The 19,719-nt window shown below is 42.7% G+C and overlaps 1 protein-coding gene across 1 annotated transcript in view; it reads left to right on the forward strand.

Annotated features, from left to right (window-relative positions):
- Positions 1-19,719, forward strand: part of CDH13 (cadherin 13) — a 643,409-nt gene that overhangs the window by 415,383 nt on the left and 208,307 nt on the right. Inside the window, exon 4 of the mRNA XM_011970562.1 lies at positions 15,424-15,564. Coding sequence (XP_011825952.1) covers positions 15,424-15,564 — 141 coding nt within the window. The remainder of the gene's footprint in view (positions 1-15,423; positions 15,565-19,719) is intronic.

Consider the following 19,719-nt stretch of genomic DNA (forward strand, 5'->3'; position numbering starts at 1 on the left):
AAAGTCAGCTTCGCATGAAAATGCATTTGACTTAAGAGATCACAGATAATGCTGATTAAAAGTAACCCTGCATGGCAAAATTTGATTAGGAGATCACATCTGAATGGGAACAGGTTCTAGGGAACGGAGGACGAATCGGGCTCAGCGAAGCCAACTCTGATTGCACTTTTCTAAGGGGAGGATGTGGTGCTGATTAAATGTCTGAAATTAGTGGGCAGGGACCATTAGCATGCAAAGGACTGACGTTAGGCAAAGGTCGTAAAGCTGGAATGGCTGCAAATCGTAGGCGTTTAAAACCTAATTTTAGAAACATCCACCAACCCCTTGGTGGGCTTCTGTGCTTCTGTCACTGGGAGTCAGTAATTGAATTTTCTGGACATTTTGACCAGTGTGTAACTTTGTGGAGCCGATTACACAGCAGAACGCAATTTTTAGCCTGACCTTAAAAGCATTAGCTTCCGCTGTGTGATTAGAAAACATACAGAGAGTGCCGCCCTTCTAACTGCACTTGATTTGGGGAAGAAAAAAGAAAAAGAATCACCTTGCTGTTTCGTGTAACCTGGTAAGATTCATTTAGATTCCACGCAGATCATTTAATAACAGATTTTGTAAAATCTTAACATACGGAGCCACCATAAAACGTATTATCTTTTATTACCCATACAGAGAATGACATTTTAGATGGTAATAAATTGAAACCCAAGGAAAGCCATTTGCTTTCCGAGAGTGCTCGGCGAATGACAGGAATAGCAGTTTCCCAATTTTACGCCGTGGCAAATATGGCCCCCTAGGGTCATTGGAGACAGCCCCCAGCTGGCTTTGTTGAGATTTATCTGAACAACATTCTCTTGTCCCTCTTTTTTTTCTCTTTTTTTTTTGGAAAGGTCATTTCCATCCAAACCTCACCGCTTAAGGACCCAGTTGTCCTACCATAACATCCCTCCTTCCATCCCGTGTACCTGGAGATGTGTGGCTGGCCTAGGGCTGAGCCTGGGGCTGGGACCAGCCAATGGGGCATCTGCCTTGAGGTGGAAAAGAGCCCAACCCATCAGCTCCAAAGCACCCAAAGCCTCCCTCTGCATAGACAACGCTCCAAAGGAGAAGGACCTTCCCTGCACAATCTTGGACAGCCAAAGCCTCATCCCCCTGCCATGCCCTGCAAAACCAGGCTTTCTAGAGACTGATTCAGCCTGTCTAACATTGCCCATGCCTGCCTTTGGACCTGTAACATCTGCAGACCATAAGAGCAACGCTGAGGCCAAATTTGCTGTGTGGTGGTCAACATAACCTTTTCTTGACTTATTCATTCGTTGCACATTTACTGAGAGTGCCTGAGAGTGAACTAGTTTGTGTGATTTTCCCCCCGGGTGATTTAGAATAAGTTCAACTTGTTTTCAAAGACTATAACCCGATGACCACATACAGGCAGTGTCTTGGGACCTCAGTGTCTCAGGGGGCAAGGCACTGGGGATATGGCAGGAATAAGTCAGAGACAGAATCCTTGCCCTCACCAAGGGCTGTAATAAGTAATTAGAAAGTGACTGACACATTGGAAACCACAGGCACTGAAGAGAAGCTTCTCCGGTATTTGATATTTACCACTTTGTAGATGGCAGGACATTCATCTTCCTACTAGACAGATTTGGCAGGAAAAGGTCTGGTTGACATCACACTTCAAAGGATTGAAATGGAAATATTTTCAGGAGAAATGACAGAGGATGCTATCCTAGGAAGGCAGGTCCCCTGTGAAACTGGCAGGTGGGTGTGGAATGAGGTGCAGCTGGTGAGGCCATGCACCACGTGGAGCCAGGAGCATCTCGGCATTGGACATCTCAGTGTTGCAGGAAGCTCAGCGGTCACCCTCCAGAGAAGGTGTATTTGTTTCCTGTGGCTTCCATAACAAAAGACTATAAAATCCGTGGCAGACAGCAGCACAATATATTATCCTACAGGGATAGAAGTCAGAAGTCCAAAATGAGTCTCGCTGGGCCAAAACCGAGGTGTCAGCAGTTCTGGATTATTTGTGAGGGCTCCAGGGGAGAATCCATTTTCTTGCTTTTCCATCTTCTAGAGGCCACTGGCATTCCTTGGCTCATGGCCTCTTCCTCCATCTTAAGGCCAGCAGTGTAGTGTCTTTCCTCCTCTCCCTGTCTCCCCATGTCCCTCCCTCTCTTCCTCCCCATGCTTAGTCCTTCTCCCTTCCTCTCCCACTTCTTCTCCCTCCCCCTCTCCCTCCCTTTTTCCTCTCTACCTCTCCTCCTCCTTTTTTTTCTCTGTCTCCCTCCCTCCTCCCTCCTTTTCCCCTCCCTCTCCCCCAACACCATCTTCTCTGCTTCCATCATCCATCTACTCCCCGACACTGATGTTTCTGCCTCCCTCTCATGAGGACTGTCATGATCACATTGAGCCCATTCAGTTTTCCGGGGTAGTCTCCCCATTTCAAGATCCTTAACAAAGCCTCTTGTGCCACCTAAGGTAAAATATTCACAGGTTCCAGGAATTAGAACATGGCCATCTTTGGTAGATATTATTCTGTCTGCCATAGAAGATACAAGAGCTTCTAGATACAGAAGCCTGGTGGCATTTAGAGCTCACTTCCATTGTGCTCGATACATGAACCTGACGTAGAGCATCTCACAGCATAATCACAGGACAGACGTGTGAAGGGAAAATTGCTATGCAGTGTCATTAACTCAACCAAGAGACAAACACTCACCATGACATGCAGCCAGGGCTAATACAGAGGAGGAAGGAGTGACTCTGGGAAGACAAAGCTTCATGATGGAGGCAACCTTCAAGCAAAATTTCAAAGGATAAGTGATTGTTTCCTGGAGCTTGGGAGGTGGGGGCAGGGAATGTGCAGGGAGGGCAGAGGGTGCAGTATGAGCCAAGCTACAGAGATGCAGAGAAGTGAAAAAGCCTAAGACGGTAGGAATTACAAATAGCTCAGCTTTACAGAATACAACACTGAGTGAGGAGAACAAACAGATGAGGCCATGAAGAGTTTGTCTTTCATGCTTGAAAAACTCAGACATTATCCTGTAGCCACTGAAGGGTTTTAGGGAGAGTCCTTGGTCAGATGGTAGCTGGCCAGCTCACTCTGGCTGGCTTTGGGTTGGAGAGGGGCATAGAAGGAAGCAGGGGGACCAACCTGGAAGCTGTTGCGTACGTCAGGGAGGAAGAGATGGAGGCTTGACGTCATGTGCACACAGGGGTGATGGAGAAAAAGGGACAGACTCCCGAGGAAGGGGAGGTAAGATCAGGAGCACTGGATGAGCAGTTTTTTGAGGTAAGAGAGAGGGAATTGCTACAGACACTCCCAGGGGCCGCCAGAGACGATCCCTCCGGGATCCCTTTCCGGGAAGAAGGGCCAGGTTGTAGGAAGAGGGGTTCTGATATTGGCCCATGGAAGATAAGGGAGAGCATCCAGTGGGGACATCCATAACAAGATAGAAAGCAGGTGAGAGAGGAAATCGTGGTGCTGTTTAGTGTCTTAGAGTCTGTTTTTTCTAGAAATGGAGATTAAAAAAAGAAAGTTTCAGTCAGAGAACTTTTGGAAAACTATGATTTTCATTTTTCACTTAAATTGTATCATAAATGGGTGAGTTTTAAAGTAAAACATATAAGGGTACATCTTGACCTGCATTGAGTCATACGTTCATTCAGAACAACGCTAACCGAAGTGTGCCCCTAGATTGACAACATCAGCATCTCCAAGAAACTTGTGAGAAATTCAGATGCTTTAGCCCTTCCCTGAGCCTTCTGAATCTCTTAAATGCTGCAAGTAGGCTGTCAACCTGTGTTTCAGTACACCCACCAATGTTTTTTAAAAAATTTTATTTTTAATTTTATTTTTTTGAGACGGAGTTTTGTTCTTGTTGCCCAGGCTGGAGCGCAGTGGCACGATCTTGGCTCACTGCAACCCCTGCTTTCCGGTTTCAAGTGATCCTCCTGCCTCAGCCTCCCAAGTAGCTGGGATTATAGGCACCCACCACCACACCCAGCTAATTTTTGTATTTTTAGTGGAGATGGGGTTTCACCATGTTGACCAGGCTGGTCTCAAACTCCTGACTTCATGATCCACCTACCTCTTCCTCCCAAAGTGCTGGGATTACAGGTGTGAGCCACTGCGCCCAGCTGGCACAAGCACTTTGAAGAAGCAGTGACTCTGACACTATGTCTTAGGTACCTGCTATATACCAGGCATAATGTTGCTATGTCAGGGCCCAACGTCTAGAAAACAAAAGCTAATGTGGCGAACAGTAGATGGTGAAAATATAAAAACCATAGAGAAAGAGCATCTCAATTACATTTTATTTTACTTTGCTGTTACGATCTGTATTTCCTTGTCTGAATCTAAGATTAGCCTGTTCCGTTCTGCTCCTAACCAACCATGTGCTCTTGGGATTCGCTCTGTTTCCTCCCACTGTGAGCTCCTCAAAGGTAGGGCAGGACAAGAAGGCCTCTAAGGTACTTTTGAGAACTTGTGTCTCTTCATCTCACAGACCTTGACTCTAGGCACGCTGGTGGCCCTGTCTTAGCCTGATGCCTCCATCTTATTCCCTGACCCTTCTTCCTTCTCCGAATTCTCTCCCCTCACACCCATCCTTCAAAGCTCAGCTGCAGTCTTACACTAACCTGAAGCCACTGAAAAGCCACTGAAGCACTCCCAGTTAGTAGACAGCTAACTTAGCACAGGTTGCCTGCTGCCCTGGGGAGCCACTTACATATCTTTTGTCTTTACCCAAGCCATGGCTTCCTTGAAGGTCGTGAGCGTACTTTTTCTTGTTCCTTTGGTGTCCTGAACAGAACTAGAATCAGCCTTCCTTTCTTATTCAATGACTATATGTAATAGAGTTTAAGGATTAAAGATCTCCCACCTTCTTCCATAGAATTTGACTTTCAGTCTAAGATCCCATCTGTAATCCTATGGTAGGATATGCACTTCTGCAGGAATCGTTGCTTAGTCTCTTCCAGTCTCCACCTCTCTACCTATAATGTCTAGGTCAACTGGCCTCTCCTTTGTAATTCCACAGAACTCTGCGCTTACCCCATCTCATTGTGCTGAGCTCATCTGGGTGTTGGTCTCCTCCACGGGACTTGATTCCTATTACTTATTCGCACCATCCAGCACAATGCCTAGCATGCAGTAAGTGCTCAATCAATGTTTGATGGATTAAATAAGCTCCGTTTAGCTTTCCTGAGCACCCCACATTCTGACCCCCTTCATGTAGACCTTAATTGGTATTAATACCATTCTGAAACACTTATCTGACCTTACATGCTTGCTCTTTGTTCATCTCTCTGGACCAGAAATGCACCAAAAGCAGGGTCTGTATCATTCATCACATCCTATCTGTTGCTTGAGCCTAGTGGACACTAAATAAATGTTTCAGTGAACTCACACTGAATGTCAAGTATTTGCCACCTTGAGCCTACAGGAGATACTTTTTCCAGGGGTGCTAGGAACACCTTTGGCAGTTTATTCACTGTAACTCATCAGCAGCAGGAGAAGATGCACACGTTGCCTGGAAATGTTTTATTTGATCTTGGTGTCCCTCAACCTCAAATCTATCATTTAGGTTATTCCAGCCACATATGTCTAAGAGACAGTGTTTATTTCCCCTGCTGCTCCTCCACCCTGCCAGCTTTGTCGCAGCCAGTAAATCTGGGGAAATGAGCACCGCCTTCTCCTTGCCCACCAGCCCCCAGCCAGGAATGAAAAAAAATAAAAAATAAAAAATAAGAAAAACAGGTGACAGCCAAGAACATGAATGTTCACATTCGTACCGACAGGCAAGGTGGAAAGAGGCTTAAAGACAAACACCAGTCAAACCAGGCTCACCCCTGCTGCCTGGGAAGATGGAAGAACATCGCTCAACCTCTGCAGTGGGAATAAGGCACATTTTATGAGGATATGTAAGCGGTTCCTGCTGGATTTATGGACTACCTATTCCCCGTGTTATGTGGCCAGAGTGGTTAAATCAAACTCCAGACAGACAACAACTCGTTCTGCTTCAGATAGTGTTTTCACCAATCTGTTGCAGTATTTATAGACCAGGTGTCAGGTGCAGCCAGCCCGGGGATGAATGTGGTCCCTGTTTAGGCTCCATATTGCCAGGATGCTTGGGATGCCCAGCTGATTGGGGTAAAGCTAAAGAGGAAATGAATGAATGAATTCCATTACATCTTTGCTATGTAGCTCATGTTAATGTTTCTCATTAACGATACCTTAAATGTTAGACTACAAACGGATTTGTTACCAAAAATGCCTTCTTACAGCTTTCCTTGACTCCTAAAGCAGAATGTACGTGCTAGAGCCCATTCTCGCTGGCTCACAATAGCCAACTGGTGTCTCTGTTTCCAACTACATGCTTTTGGAGTGAAATCATCTGGGTAGCTTGAAGTCAGCTATGGTAGGAGTAGTTAAACCACCAAAATTGACAACAGTACAAATCAGGAGAATCTGTTCTTAAACAGTTACAGGTATACCCCTCTATTCATTATTTTTTATATATTATATAGAATCATATATTTATATATTAGTATATAAACATACAGTGTATAAAACATGTTATATAATTGTCATGTAATAGTTGTAATCAATATTATGCCATAATATGTAATCATATTTATGTAATAATGGGCTAATTATGTTATAATATGACTAATTTTTACATAGCTATGATGTCCCAGGCAGTGAATTTTATCTCCCAGGCAGAGAGACAAAGCCTCTATACAGGAAAAGGCCCCTGATTTCAAGAAGCTCGGATTGTCATAGCCACGATAGCCACTAAACAAGTAATCCATAAACAAGCGCATTATAGACTGTGGTAGCGGTAGGTGCTGGGGAAAACGGCACCCATTATCTATTGCTGCATTAAAAATTATCTCAAAACTTAGTGACTTGAAACAAGAGGGGTTTATTATCTCACAGTTTCTCTGCTCAGGAATCTGGGCATTTCTTAGCTATATTCTCCGCTTGATGGGCACTCACAGAGCTACAACCCCTGTGTTCGGAATCTGCTGTCTCGTTGGAAGATTTGTCTAAGGAAGGCTCCACTTCCAAGTTCACTCAATGGCTGTTGGCAGCATTGTTGGCAGTTGCTTTTGGCTCTTTCTGAAGGCCACCCTCAGTTTCTTGCTACATCTTCAAAAGATTTCCCAAAAATTCTACTAAGTAACAGCAGTAGCGTCTTTCCAGCATTTACATATGCCAGGCTCTGTATTTAGCACTTTACCTCTTTTAATTCTCACTTATCCTGTAAGGATTATTCTGCCCCACTTTACAGATGAGGAAATGGAGGCAATGAGAACATAAGCAGCTTGGCTGGGATCACTCAGCTACTAAGTCGTGGAGCCAGGGTGATAATAATAGATCACACAGTGATTGCCTCCTTCTTAAGTGTCAGCCATCCTGTTGTGCACAAAGGTCCCTGGCTTCGTGGAGCTTCTGTGCTGTGAATAATGACCATCAGCCAAGGAGCAGGAATTCTCCTGGAGCAAGAAGTAGAGGTGAAATGTTTGAAATGGAAAAAGTGGGGTACCGTGGAAAGAAATTCAATCTGGACAAACTGTAAAGAGGGATGTAGAGTGCAGTTCAAGACCAGGCGAGACAGAGATGGGGTACTGTGTGGGTTAATGGGAAAGGCTTTTTCCATGTCACATCTATTTGTTGATTTTTCCCCCCACAGCTACCACTATGCTTGTTATTAGTGATAAATGTTCCGTTAAATGCATACTGGTATGGATGTCATCGTAGCTGTGCAAAACATTGAGGGTCTGGTGATTGATTAAGTGCCAGATTTAATGGCTTGGCTTGATTCTTTTTTCAAGATGAAATGTTTGGTTTTCAAATCAGTGTGATCAGTGAACCTGGCCTGTGTCTATGGAGATTCACTCGAGGCTTTTTCTTGGAGACATACCATCTTGCTTTTGTTTGTAGGATATATATTAGCTGGTAGCTAGTCGACACCCAGGAGGAGATAGCAAATGCAATAGAAATGCATGACTGCAGAACTCAAACCAGGAGAGCAGCTTGACTCTCTTAGATATCTCTTACAGATCAGATAGCTTCAAATAAAATCAGAGGAGCCAATTTAATTTTTCCAGTTTTGACACAGTGCATTTCTTCCTCCAAATAAAATTCTATCTCCTTGAGCTGGAGTTCCCCAAAGTATAAGTCGTTCCCTGAGAATAAATGACTTTGCTTTGGAAATGCCACTGATATGCTCAGACCTTTGAGATATAATTTAGTTCAGGGAAACAGTAATATATCATCATTATCAATAATGAAAGTAAATCGCCCACCTTGTGTGCTGAGTACTGGCTACGTGTTGTGGCCAAAGGCATGGTCCTTGCCCTTGAAAACTTTGTCATCCACTTAGGGAGATAGTAAATGGGCATTCAAAATAAAGCAAAATGGGGCACATAGCCTTCATATTGAACAAGGTAAGCTAAGCATGGTCATAAACAACCCTTAAATCTAAAAAATCGCTTATGTCTTGCTCCCATCACAGTCTAAAGCAGGTCAGCAAAGGGGCTTTGCACTGTTTAGTCATTTGGAGATCCAGGTTTCTTCCTTTTTGAGAAACAAAGTGTGGAAGATTATGTGGGAGGTTTAAGGACCACAGCAAGTACATAACTTCTGCTCACATTCCACTGACCACAGTCAGCCGCACAAGTCCATTTGACTGCAAGGACGCCTGGGCTGTACAGTCTAGCCATATGCTCCTGGAGCCTGAGGAAATAGGATCCAGTGAACACACAACATTGTTTTCACCACAAGTTCCTTTGCTTGCAAGCAACTGAAACTCATTTGGGCTGGTTTTGGTACCTAAAAGACGCTCTTGAGTATACACTGGAAGGAGTTACAGAATCAAGGAAAGCATTGAAGTCAGGGGCCAGCAAAGCTCCAGTCCTTAGCAGCCAAGCTGCTTCTTCCTGGCAGAGCAGCACCTTTTGCAAAATTCAGCACAAAAGTTGTTTGGAGTTGGAGCTGATTACACATCTTTCCTCTGAGCCTTGAACCAAAGAAACACAGAATCAGGAGAGGCCCAGGGAGAATACAACTTGATCTTGAGAATGGGGTTGACCTTGGTCATGGGGCCCCCTTCTCGCTGATGAGTTCACTCACTAGTGACAGGGCAGCTGGACAAGTGAAGGTGAAGCTGGAAGAGTGAAGAGGCAGGGTGCCTTCCTTATGGGCAGAGAGAAGCACAAGGGTGGTGAGTTTCCTCCCAAAACATTCAAGGCAAAAATCCCTCTATTGGTCCTAGGAGTTCCATGGAGAAATGCAAGAGGTTTTACCCTACATTCCTGTTTTCCTGACTCTCAGTCCCACATTTCCTATTTTCAGAATCCAATTGTCCCAGCTTAAATTAGGGAGCTACCTGTGAATTAGTCAGTTCTTGGCAAGGGAGACAGATACGACACGTGGTCACAGGGGTCTATTTCTCTGCATCAGAATTTCCTCCTGGAGAATGGGGCATCTGTGGGCTGGACACCTAAAGAGAATCTCTTCCAGCAGAGTAGCAAATGCAGAGTGGCCAGCAAGGGATACAGAATTAAAAATAGATGTGTGTATTTCAAGTAAGAGTGACTCCGAGAGCTAGGAAATTAGGGGGTGACTTTCCGGAAAAGACTCTGAGGATCGGGAAGTAGGTCAGAGGGAAGCAGAAGGTGTTCTGATCATGTATGAGCCAGGGAGTTCATGTGGCATTTTCTCTAATTTTTAAGTGCAAACTGGGTCTTTTACATTCCAAAGGAGGTGACTTTTATTATTGGATTTGGGGATTTTGTTACTGTTCTCCTTGTGAAAGCAATAACGTTCATTATAGAAAAATCCCCAAATCATAACAGGCCAATAAACTTTTTATATTAGAATTGCTTTTGAAAGTGAAAACTTGGGCAGGGCACGGTGGCTCACGCCTATAATGCCAGCACTTGGAGAACCTGAGGTGGGAGGATCGCTTGAGCCCAGGAGTTCAAGACCAGCCTGGGCAATACAGGGAGACCTTGTCTCTACAAAAAAATACAAAAAGTAGCCAGGTGTGGTGGTACATGCCTGTGGTCCTAGCTACTTGGGGTGCTAAGTTGGGAGGATCCCTTGAGCCTGGGAGGTCGAGGCTGCAGTGAGCTGTGCTCATGCCACTGCACTCCAACCTGGGTGACAGAGCAAGACCCTGACTCACAAAAAAAAAAAAAGATTGGAAACGTGGAAGCAACCCAAATGTTCATCCAATAGGGACTGATTAAGTACATTATAGTGGATCTATACATTGGACTATTAGACAGCTGTTAAAATGAATAGCTCTGTAAGCACTGAGATAAAAGTGATATGGTAAAACAAATTTTGTCACTATGTAAACAGTATTACTTTGATGAAACATGTATGTATACAAATATGTGTATTAAATATGTGGATATTTAAATGTACCTGTGTGTGTGTCTACTTGTGTAGTAAAAAGGAGATGGCTATCAATATTTCCTTCTCAGAGGTGGGGCTGGGCAAGGGTGCAGGAGAGTTCTTTGAAATGACTGTTATTTTTATGTTGCTTACAATAATTGGATATTACTTCAGTAATAAAAATATTTTGAAGGTCAGCCTTAAGTTTGCCAGACAATTTAGATGTTTGAAACCTCATCGCAAACTTTGCAATTTATCTACATAACAGTCTAATTGATTCTCTACTAGGTTAATCAATCTATTTTTTCGTTATAGGTGCAAAGTTTTATTTACTTCAGGAGATGGAAAATGGTTCATTTTCTAAAATTATTTATAAAATTTGTTGAACTACGAGAGTTATGCCAATATGTCCTTCCCTTGTGCTACCATAAGAATTTGTACATACCTCTGCTTAGCTTTGATTTATTTTCTTGCAGTAATATGTCAATAGGACTGTCCTCAGTGCTGAACTTTGACCTCCTTGGAGAAGGACACTTTTGTTTTTCCATCACTGTATCTCCAGTACCCAACACAACATTTACCCAAGAAGTTCATTAACTGCCAATTAAATAGATGCATAAACTAATTAAAGAAAGAATTAAACCAGGCACAGTGGCTCATGCTTATAATCCCAGCACTTTGGGAGGCCAAAGTGGGCAAATTGCTTGAGCTGATGAGTTCAGGACCAGCCTGGGCAACATAGGGAGACCCCGTCTCTACAAAAAATACAAAAATTAGCTGGGTATGGTGGAGTGTGATTATAGTCCCAGCTACTCAGGAGGCTGAAGTGAATGGATTGTTTGAGCCAGGAAAATCGAGGCTGCAGTGAACCATGATCACATCACTGCACTCCAGCCTGACTGACAGAGTGAGACCCTATCTCAAAATAAATAAATATATTTTTTAATAAATAATTATAGTAACTTTCCCTGGGCATACAAAAAAAGTCTCTGTTTAAGGGAAACTGTTAAAAGAGAAAATGCTGTATTCATAAAATGATAAGAATACTGTTTTGAAGAACCTATTTTGATACTATTGTATAATGTAATAGCTCCTATGCTTTCTTGCTAATCAGATAATTGATCATAGTGTCGTTGCAATAGTTGCAATATTAGTCAAGACTGCATTATTCCTACTACAGATCATCTGAATCAAGTGTCTTGAGGAAAGCCAAAATGTATTAGCTCATAGAATTCGCAAAATCTAAGGAGTAAATTCTGGCTTCAAGGATGACAACTAGGGGACTCATATGATGTTAAAAAAACAACAGCAAACTCCGTCTCTACCTCTTAGTCTGTGTTACCTTCATTCTCAGGTTGACTTTCTTTGTGTGGTTACAGGTGGCCACTGCTAGCTCCAGTTGGATGCCCTAACCACCTCCAGGTTTAACAGAAGGAGAACTTCTTTTCCTTAAGCATTCTGAAAGAACTCAAGAACAATGTCCTGGAGGTGAATTTCAATCTCAGGGTGGACTCACTTAGGTTATGTCTTCATCACATGATGATAGGAATGGAAAGCCCTGATTGGCCAGACCTGAACGACGCGACCATCCCTAGATCAGGAGTGGGATCAGCCCCACCCACCTGAACTGTACCTGTACTGAGGGTGAGGAAGGGGTGATGCCCAAGGGAATTAGAGCATAGGTACCAGAAGAAGAGAGAGTGGGTATCAGGACAGCCAAGCAGCATACTCCTGCTATAGTGAGTGCTTGAGGCAGTCCTGTAGCATGTCCCCACAGCAATCTGCAGGTTGAGAAGAATGAATGCTATGAGGACTTTATTTCCTTGTTATGCCACCATCGTAGATTCACCCAGTCTCCCAATTTGCTTCACTGGGCAATGTCAGGAGCTGTCCTTTAGAGACCAGCCCTGTTTGAGATCAAAAGCCAAACATTCTCGTAGGACTGGTATAAAAGTTAGTAACATCCTCTTGGATAAAAATGTTGAAATATGAGTAAAAAGCCTGAAAACATTCATACCTTTATCCTAGTAATTCTACATCTTGGGATCTATCAGTCAAAAACAAACCAAAAAAATAAAAAAATAGCCAAAATATATATAAGGCTTCGTGAATAAAGTTGTTCATTGCAATGTTATTTAAAATTGTCAACATTTTGAAAACTGCAAATAACCAAGAGGCCTAAATAGAAGACAAGTAAATTATAAAATATACATATGATTATATTGTTGTTAACAATATAGTAAATATAACAACAATTGTTGTTAACAATTGTTAACTATATAGATGTTGTTAAATTAACATCTAGGAATTATGTCGGTAAATGACATTATATGGGAAAAATAATATGATATTTACCATAATCTCTTCAATATTGGAGGAGAATCCACATAATTTTTATGTCAGTAATTGTGTGCTTTCAAAAATAAGTACAATATTTTATGACAAAAGTAGAAGTGTCATACAAGAAATTAGACCTGTGCTGTTCAGGCTAGTGGTTAACCTGTTCAGAGACACTCGGGAAAGATTTTAAAGGTGACCAATTTACTGGTTTCCTATGGTCCAGCTGCAGAAATTATGGCCAATAGTGCATCCAATCCAGCTTGTCAGTGATGACAAGCAGCAAGCCACTTCCATTAGGCTCAAGTTTTCCAGCTTCAGCTTGAGAATAGATGGGATTTCAAGCATCTATACTGAGAGGTGCCAACGAAACCAGCCAGGAGCAAAATTACCAGAATTCTTGAACCAGGCAGAACCAGGGCAGATGGCATCTGAAGCACCTTCACAGAGCAGTGCCGACTGACCCAGCCAGAACTGAAACTGGGTACCATGTCAATTCCACTTGCACTCAGCAATCAGAGAACTCTGTGACCTTCGATCCTGGGGGAGCTGGAGTTGAAACCAAAACATGAGGCATAGAGCTGTCACAGGAGCACACTAACTTCCCACTCATCACCGTGAATTGAAGTGGAGGGTCTTAACAAACCACCCAACAGAACCGGTACTCCTTAAAGTAGTAGCTCAGAAGCCACTCAGAAGTTAAAGGAACAGTCGGTGAAAAATGTCTCCGTGAGCAGACAGCTAACTGCACTTCAAAATACTTTAAAGTTTATGAGAGAGCTAGCATTGAGCTATTGAAATTTACCATGTAAACTTAGGACTTTAGAAGAAAATTAGACATCCTCCATTGCATTTCTGTTCTTTGCTTCCTGTGGTATTTCTTAATTATTGGTGGGTATAACCAGCTGTTTTTGAAGCCATCATACTGGTAGGACTATTTATGTGAGTTGTAAACACCTATTATTTTTGTTACTGAAGGTAGTTCGACTTGGACTCTCTGTGTGAGTGGTTAAGAAATCTATCCAATGTGGGTTAAGCAAATAAGGAAAATTATTGCCTTCATTAGCTGAAAAGTTCACAGGCGGGGCTAGCTTCAGGAGTGGCGTGATGAAGTGGCTCCAGTACAACCACTAAGAATCATTTCTTTTCTGAGATTCAAGTATAATTAATTCTCTTAGGATATTGCCTTTGTTCTCGGATGCAGGGGCTTCTCCTGCCTTACTCCTCCTGTGGTCATAAGATGACTCCTCTAGCTCCCCCTGCTAAATGCTTCCAGGTCCACACCACAGGGAAACAGAACTTCCTTTGCCTAACTGTCAAACGTGGGGCATGGACTTATCATTATATCACTGGAATAAGATGCACTGACTGGCTTCTCCTAATTAGGACTCATTCCGAAAGTTCAATGGGTAGGAGATAGAGAAAGCTAATCCCAACCCAAACCGCCTGAGCAGAGAATAAGTAAAGGATAGGTCCCCAACGGAAATGTGGGGTGCTGCCTTACCAGACAAATGGTATGCTTGTGGACCGGTTCAAGCAGCAACCTACTACCGAATACAATTTAAATGTAGGGGCTGTTATTTACCATGACTGCATCTTCTTCATCTTAGGATCAGGGCTATTTGGTTAGTTGTTTTGACTATATAAACATGATAGCCAAATCTTTGTCAAATATTCAGATGACAAACACATATGTAAAGAGAGAGAATAGTGCAATATTGCTTGTGTTAAATGTATCAGATCATTATTGGATTAAATGCATATTCCAAATTTAACAGCCTGTACAACAAAAAATACCTGAAAGAAGTGTGATACAAGTGACTTTAAACCTCAGGGGGTTTTTTTCCCCATCTGTAAAATGGGAACGATTATTGCAAGTTGAGCTGCTTGTTGAAAAGATTACCAAGGATTTCTGTAAAGTGCGGTAATGCAATGCTTGCCTCATCAGATTTTCAGTAAATGCAAGTTCCTAAAGCTGCCATCTTTGTCCTAAGCTCATCATCAAAGGTAGCCTCATTTCTGATCAGCTTCCTGAGGTCTCTGAAATAACAGATATGGATGTGAACATTAAAGGACAACGTAGGGGCCAGGCTTGATGGCTCACACCTGTAATCCCAGCACTTTGGGAGGCTGAGGCGGGCGGATCACGAGGTCAGGAGTTTGAGACCAGCCTGACCAACATGGTGATACCCCGTCCCTACTAAAAATATAAAAATTAGCTGGGCATGGTGGCGGGCGCCTGTAATCCCAGCTATTCAGGAGGCTGAGGCAGGAGAATCGCTTGAACCTGGGTGGCGGAGGTGGCAGTGAGCCCAGATCACACCATTGCACTGTAGAGCAAGACTCCGTCTCAGAAAAAAGAAAAAAAGAAGGACAATGTATACCCAAACCCAGGGAATGGAACATTCTGTGATATATCAAATATCTCCCTAAAAAAGAATCATAAATATAATATATTCTGTCCCCATGGCAAACTCCAACCTTTGAATAGTGATGGTCTTTAGAGAGATTCCAAAGGCACATTCATACACAATAGGTAAAAATGTTATCACTGCTTAAAGATGCCTACCCTAAATGGAGGAGGGGGAGTGACAGCTCCAACAACATGCTTGCCACCTTTCCAAAACAGTAACCCAAATCTAAATGTCATATTCTTTCTTTGTGCTCGTGCTTTGTAGACTCTGGAAAATCCCAAGTATGAGCTGATCATCGAGGCTCAAGATATGGCTGGACTGGATGTTGGATTAACAGGCACGGCCACAGCCATGATCATGATCGATGACAAAAATGATCACTCACCAAAATTCACCAAGAAAGAGGTAAACCCCTGTGCCAAACACCAACCACCATTGTGGTCACAGCTATGATTACTGATTGATGTTAATTCATGTACCACAGCTCCCGCTGGCTCCGCTTTCAAAATCAAAATACTCCTTTGTGGGAAAGATGATGGTGTTTTGCTGGAATTATTTCTCACATTTTTATTTTGTGTATGTGTGTGAGGCTAAAATACCAGAGCACGGTGAGAACAAAAGCACTGAATCTTGTTAAAGTCCATAAGAAAATAACTTTTAATGCCCAAGTGCCATTTTCATAGTTTTATTGGTGTTATTTAGCAGTGAGTTATGAGAGTCCCGTTGTGATTTTAGCATAACAATAACTATTTTTTTCCAGCAAGTGCAGATTGAGAGGCCAGACGGAACAGCAGCAAGGAGGTAAAGCAGATTTCCTAGTCAATAACAATGTGGCCCAGGAGCTTATAAATAACAACAGTTAGCTGGTCTAGGAGAGCCATTATTTATTCTCAGTCCCCGTGCTTTTATGATTATGGATCATGGTTGTTTTTTCCATTTATTCCAAGGGAGCGATGTTCAGGGAAGGGCACAAGATCACATTCAGTTACTAAATTTGTACCCAAACCAGGAAACTGTTTGCACTATGCATCTGATGGAAATGTGGTAAGATCATGGCTTTTTTAGGGGCCAGGGCCAGAGCATGGATTTGATGCCTTTCTTACTGACCAAGTGAAGAATATGGAATAGGTACGATGGCCCCTGACTTTTGCAGGGTCTTTCCTGTATCCACCATGGTGTCTCCATCTGAGATGTGTTGCCTCATTTGACTGTGTGAGCCTGGCTTTGCCATTTTACAAATGAGCTTACTGTGATGCTCAGAGAATCTAGAGAACAAGCTCCAAGGTCATGGACAGAAAAAGTGGCAGAAACAGGAAGTGAACCAAGTTCCTGTGATTCAAAACTGTACTCCTAACTGTGGTGCTGTGCTTTCCTCATCTGCCATCAATACTTCCAACTTCCATGGTGTTCGGAGAAAAAAAAAAACTCTATAAGGACCTGCAGTTGCCCCAACCCTCTCTGGAGGAATCTCAAGGCTACCTGGGGTGGCTTGAGACAGGTAGATCCTCTCAACCTCCGAGTTCCCCAGTGGCCTTTATATTAGTTCATTCTCACACTGCTGTGAAGCACTACCTGAGACTGGGTAATTTACAAAGAAAAGAGGTTTAATTGGCTCATGATTCTGCAGGCTGTATAGGGAGCACGGCTGGGGAGGCCTCAGGAAACATTCAATCATGGCAGAAGGCAAAAGAGGAAGACAGCACATCTTCACATGGAGGAGTAGGAGAGAGAGAGCAAAGGGGAAGGTGCCACATACTTTTAACAACCAGATCCATGAGAATTTCATCATGAGACAGCATGAGGAGGGTGGTGCTAAACCATTAGAAACCACTCCCATGATCCAGTCACCTCCCACCAAGCCCCAACAATAACACTGGGAATTACAATTCAACATGAGATTTGTGTGGGGACACAGAACCAAGCCATACCAGACTCTTCACCTCAGCAGCCCTGCATGGCTCACTCAGGAGGTAGATGTCCCCCTTTCTCCCTCTGGTGTCTTGGGCACTCAGGATTCCAACCTCAAAACAGCAAAGTCCACAGAACTAGATCTGCTCCATTCTCTGACTTCCCATGGCAGGGTTCCTCTAGCTGCTAATACAGACTGCTCAGTCTTGCCATGGTTCCAAACCGGTATTTCAAGAACACCAGTTCTAATTAGTTCCAAACAATTCTAATTCATTTCCAAGAAATTAGTCCCACAAATTACACCACCGGCATGGGGATAGGAATGAAAAAAATATACTTCAGGGTCAAATAGATGTGGGAAACACTGAATTGATTACTTTTAAATGATTTATTTAACTGCAGGATTTCTGATTAACTTTAAAATGCTTTGTGTTTCTCTAACAGGGTTAGGTATGGTCTATGGGTTTCTCATTCTTCTTTGGCCTGGAGACTTTTTTTTCTAGGCCACCTCATATGGCTTATTGAGCTGGTGTTTCATGGACTGTTCATTGGGGGATTTTTGTTTATCTTTAGAATTTCTTTTCAACCTATTTCAAAATAAAAACACAAAGCACCTTGTAATATTCAATATAAACATAACAATGAGAACAAAAATAGGATAACCCCAACCCAAAATATGAAGATGAATCTGTGTTACCAACTGTGTGAGATTAATTAGTTACTTCAGTGCCACTCTGAATTTGGCTCCTGTGACTTAGGAAGAAAAGAAATGTGTGCTCAGTTATGGACTAAACACTGTGAATGAGAGACTGTTGTTTGTAATGTCACTGAATCCAAGAAATAATTTAACATGGACTTTAAAGGTTAGCCACCATTCCACAATATCATATTAATTTCAAAATATCATATTGTAAATACTAAAAGCATACAATGTTGTCTGTCAATCTTAAAAAATAAATTTTGAAAAAAAGAGACACTGAGTAGCATAAGGAAAATGTATCCTCCTGTGAATACTGGCAGAAACACAAAAATTTTCTTCCAATGGACATTAGACAATGAGCTTGAGGTTCCCAAATGGCAGAGCTGATACCTAAATTCATAAAGAGAGATAAATAATCAGATGAAAAGAAGTGATAACAAGTACACTAGACTCTCATTTGGATATTAAATGTCCCAAAGGAGTCTTTGCCCAATGTTTGATAAATTAAATTCGTAGTTAAACTTTCTATCATGTTCCTGAAAGGCTGATGTTCTTTGCTGTTGAAAGGGATTCCTACACTTCGGATAGCAACACTGCTGTAGGTAGTGTGATTGAGAAGTAAGGAGGGGGCGCTGGAGCCAGACTGGGTTCACATCCCACTGACCGCCATGTGGTGTGAGCATGTTAACTGCTCTACATCCCAGTCTCTTCACCTGTTAATGGGCTGATCACAGAGCCTGCCTCATTAGGTCATTGTGAATGAGCTAATGACTAAAAGCACCTAGATAGTACCTGTCACCCAGTATTCTCTAAAGTATAGAGATGAGGACAGTGGTGATGACACTGCTGATGAGGATGGTGGGAGGAAGGCCGTGATGGAGAGAAAGGTTGTGATGAGAAAGATACTATGATGACAACGATGTTTCCAAAATGTCAGAGGCCAAATGACATTCTTATCCAAAGGGCCACCTCCCCTCCGGGTTGAAAGGCTACTATTTTCCTTTAAAGTGATCTATGATTCTGCTCAAGCACTTCAAAATACATGGTTAGGACCCTAGAGTTCAAGGGGAGAAGCAATTCTGCTGGAGAGGTGGCAGAATCTGTAAAATGCATCATTATGAGATCAGGGCTGGGGACAAAAGCAAGAGAGACCAAGAGAAACCTGCTGGGGAGAGGAGAGCTCCTAATGAGGACCGGCTCAGATGCAGCAGCCTCTAGGATATGGAAGAGGCAGAAAAACAGGATGCCCTAGAAACAGAGAGGAAACATGGGGCTTACAATCTTGAAGTTGAAACAAATTTTAGAGATGAAAATCAAGGTTTAGTCATTCCAAAATAGAAATGGTGATCATTTGGAGTTGAGGATGTCCAGAAAGCTCTCAAGAAGATATTGTCCTATGTAAATTTTTTCATATCTTAGGACATTTCTAAGTTCATAAGAATACATGGTTTTGGGGAACATATAGGGTTTTTAAATGCTACCTTACATGACTTTCCCTCTCCAGAGAGATACATCTTTTTATCTATTTTTGAAATCTATATAAAAGAGGAGTTATGATTGATCACAAATAATAGAGCCTGGAAATAACACTGTTGAACAAGATAGAGGTATAGTTTCTCTCACTTAAAAGTTTGGAAGGGAAGGCTGGGAATGGTTGCTGATGTCTATAATCCCAACACTTCAGGAGGCAGAAGTGGGAGGATTGCTTGAGCCCAGAAGTTCAAGCCCAGCCTGGGAAACATGGTGAAACTCTGTCGCTACAAAAAAAAAAAAAAAATACAAAAATTATCCAGGCATGGTGGCATGTGCCTGTAGTCCCAGCTACCTGAGAGGCTGCAGTAGGAGGATCATTTGAGTCTGGGAGGTCAAGGCAGCAGTGAGTCATGATCACGCAACTGCGCTCCAGCCGGGGTGACAGAATGAGACCCTGTTTCAAAAAAAAAAGTTTGCAG

The sequence above is a fragment of the Mandrillus leucophaeus genome, unplaced genomic scaffold (genome assembly GCF_000951045.1).
Source record: "Mandrillus leucophaeus isolate KB7577 unplaced genomic scaffold, Mleu.le_1.0 Scaffold10, whole genome shotgun sequence".
NCBI lineage: Eukaryota > Metazoa > Chordata > Mammalia > Primates > Cercopithecidae > Mandrillus > Mandrillus leucophaeus.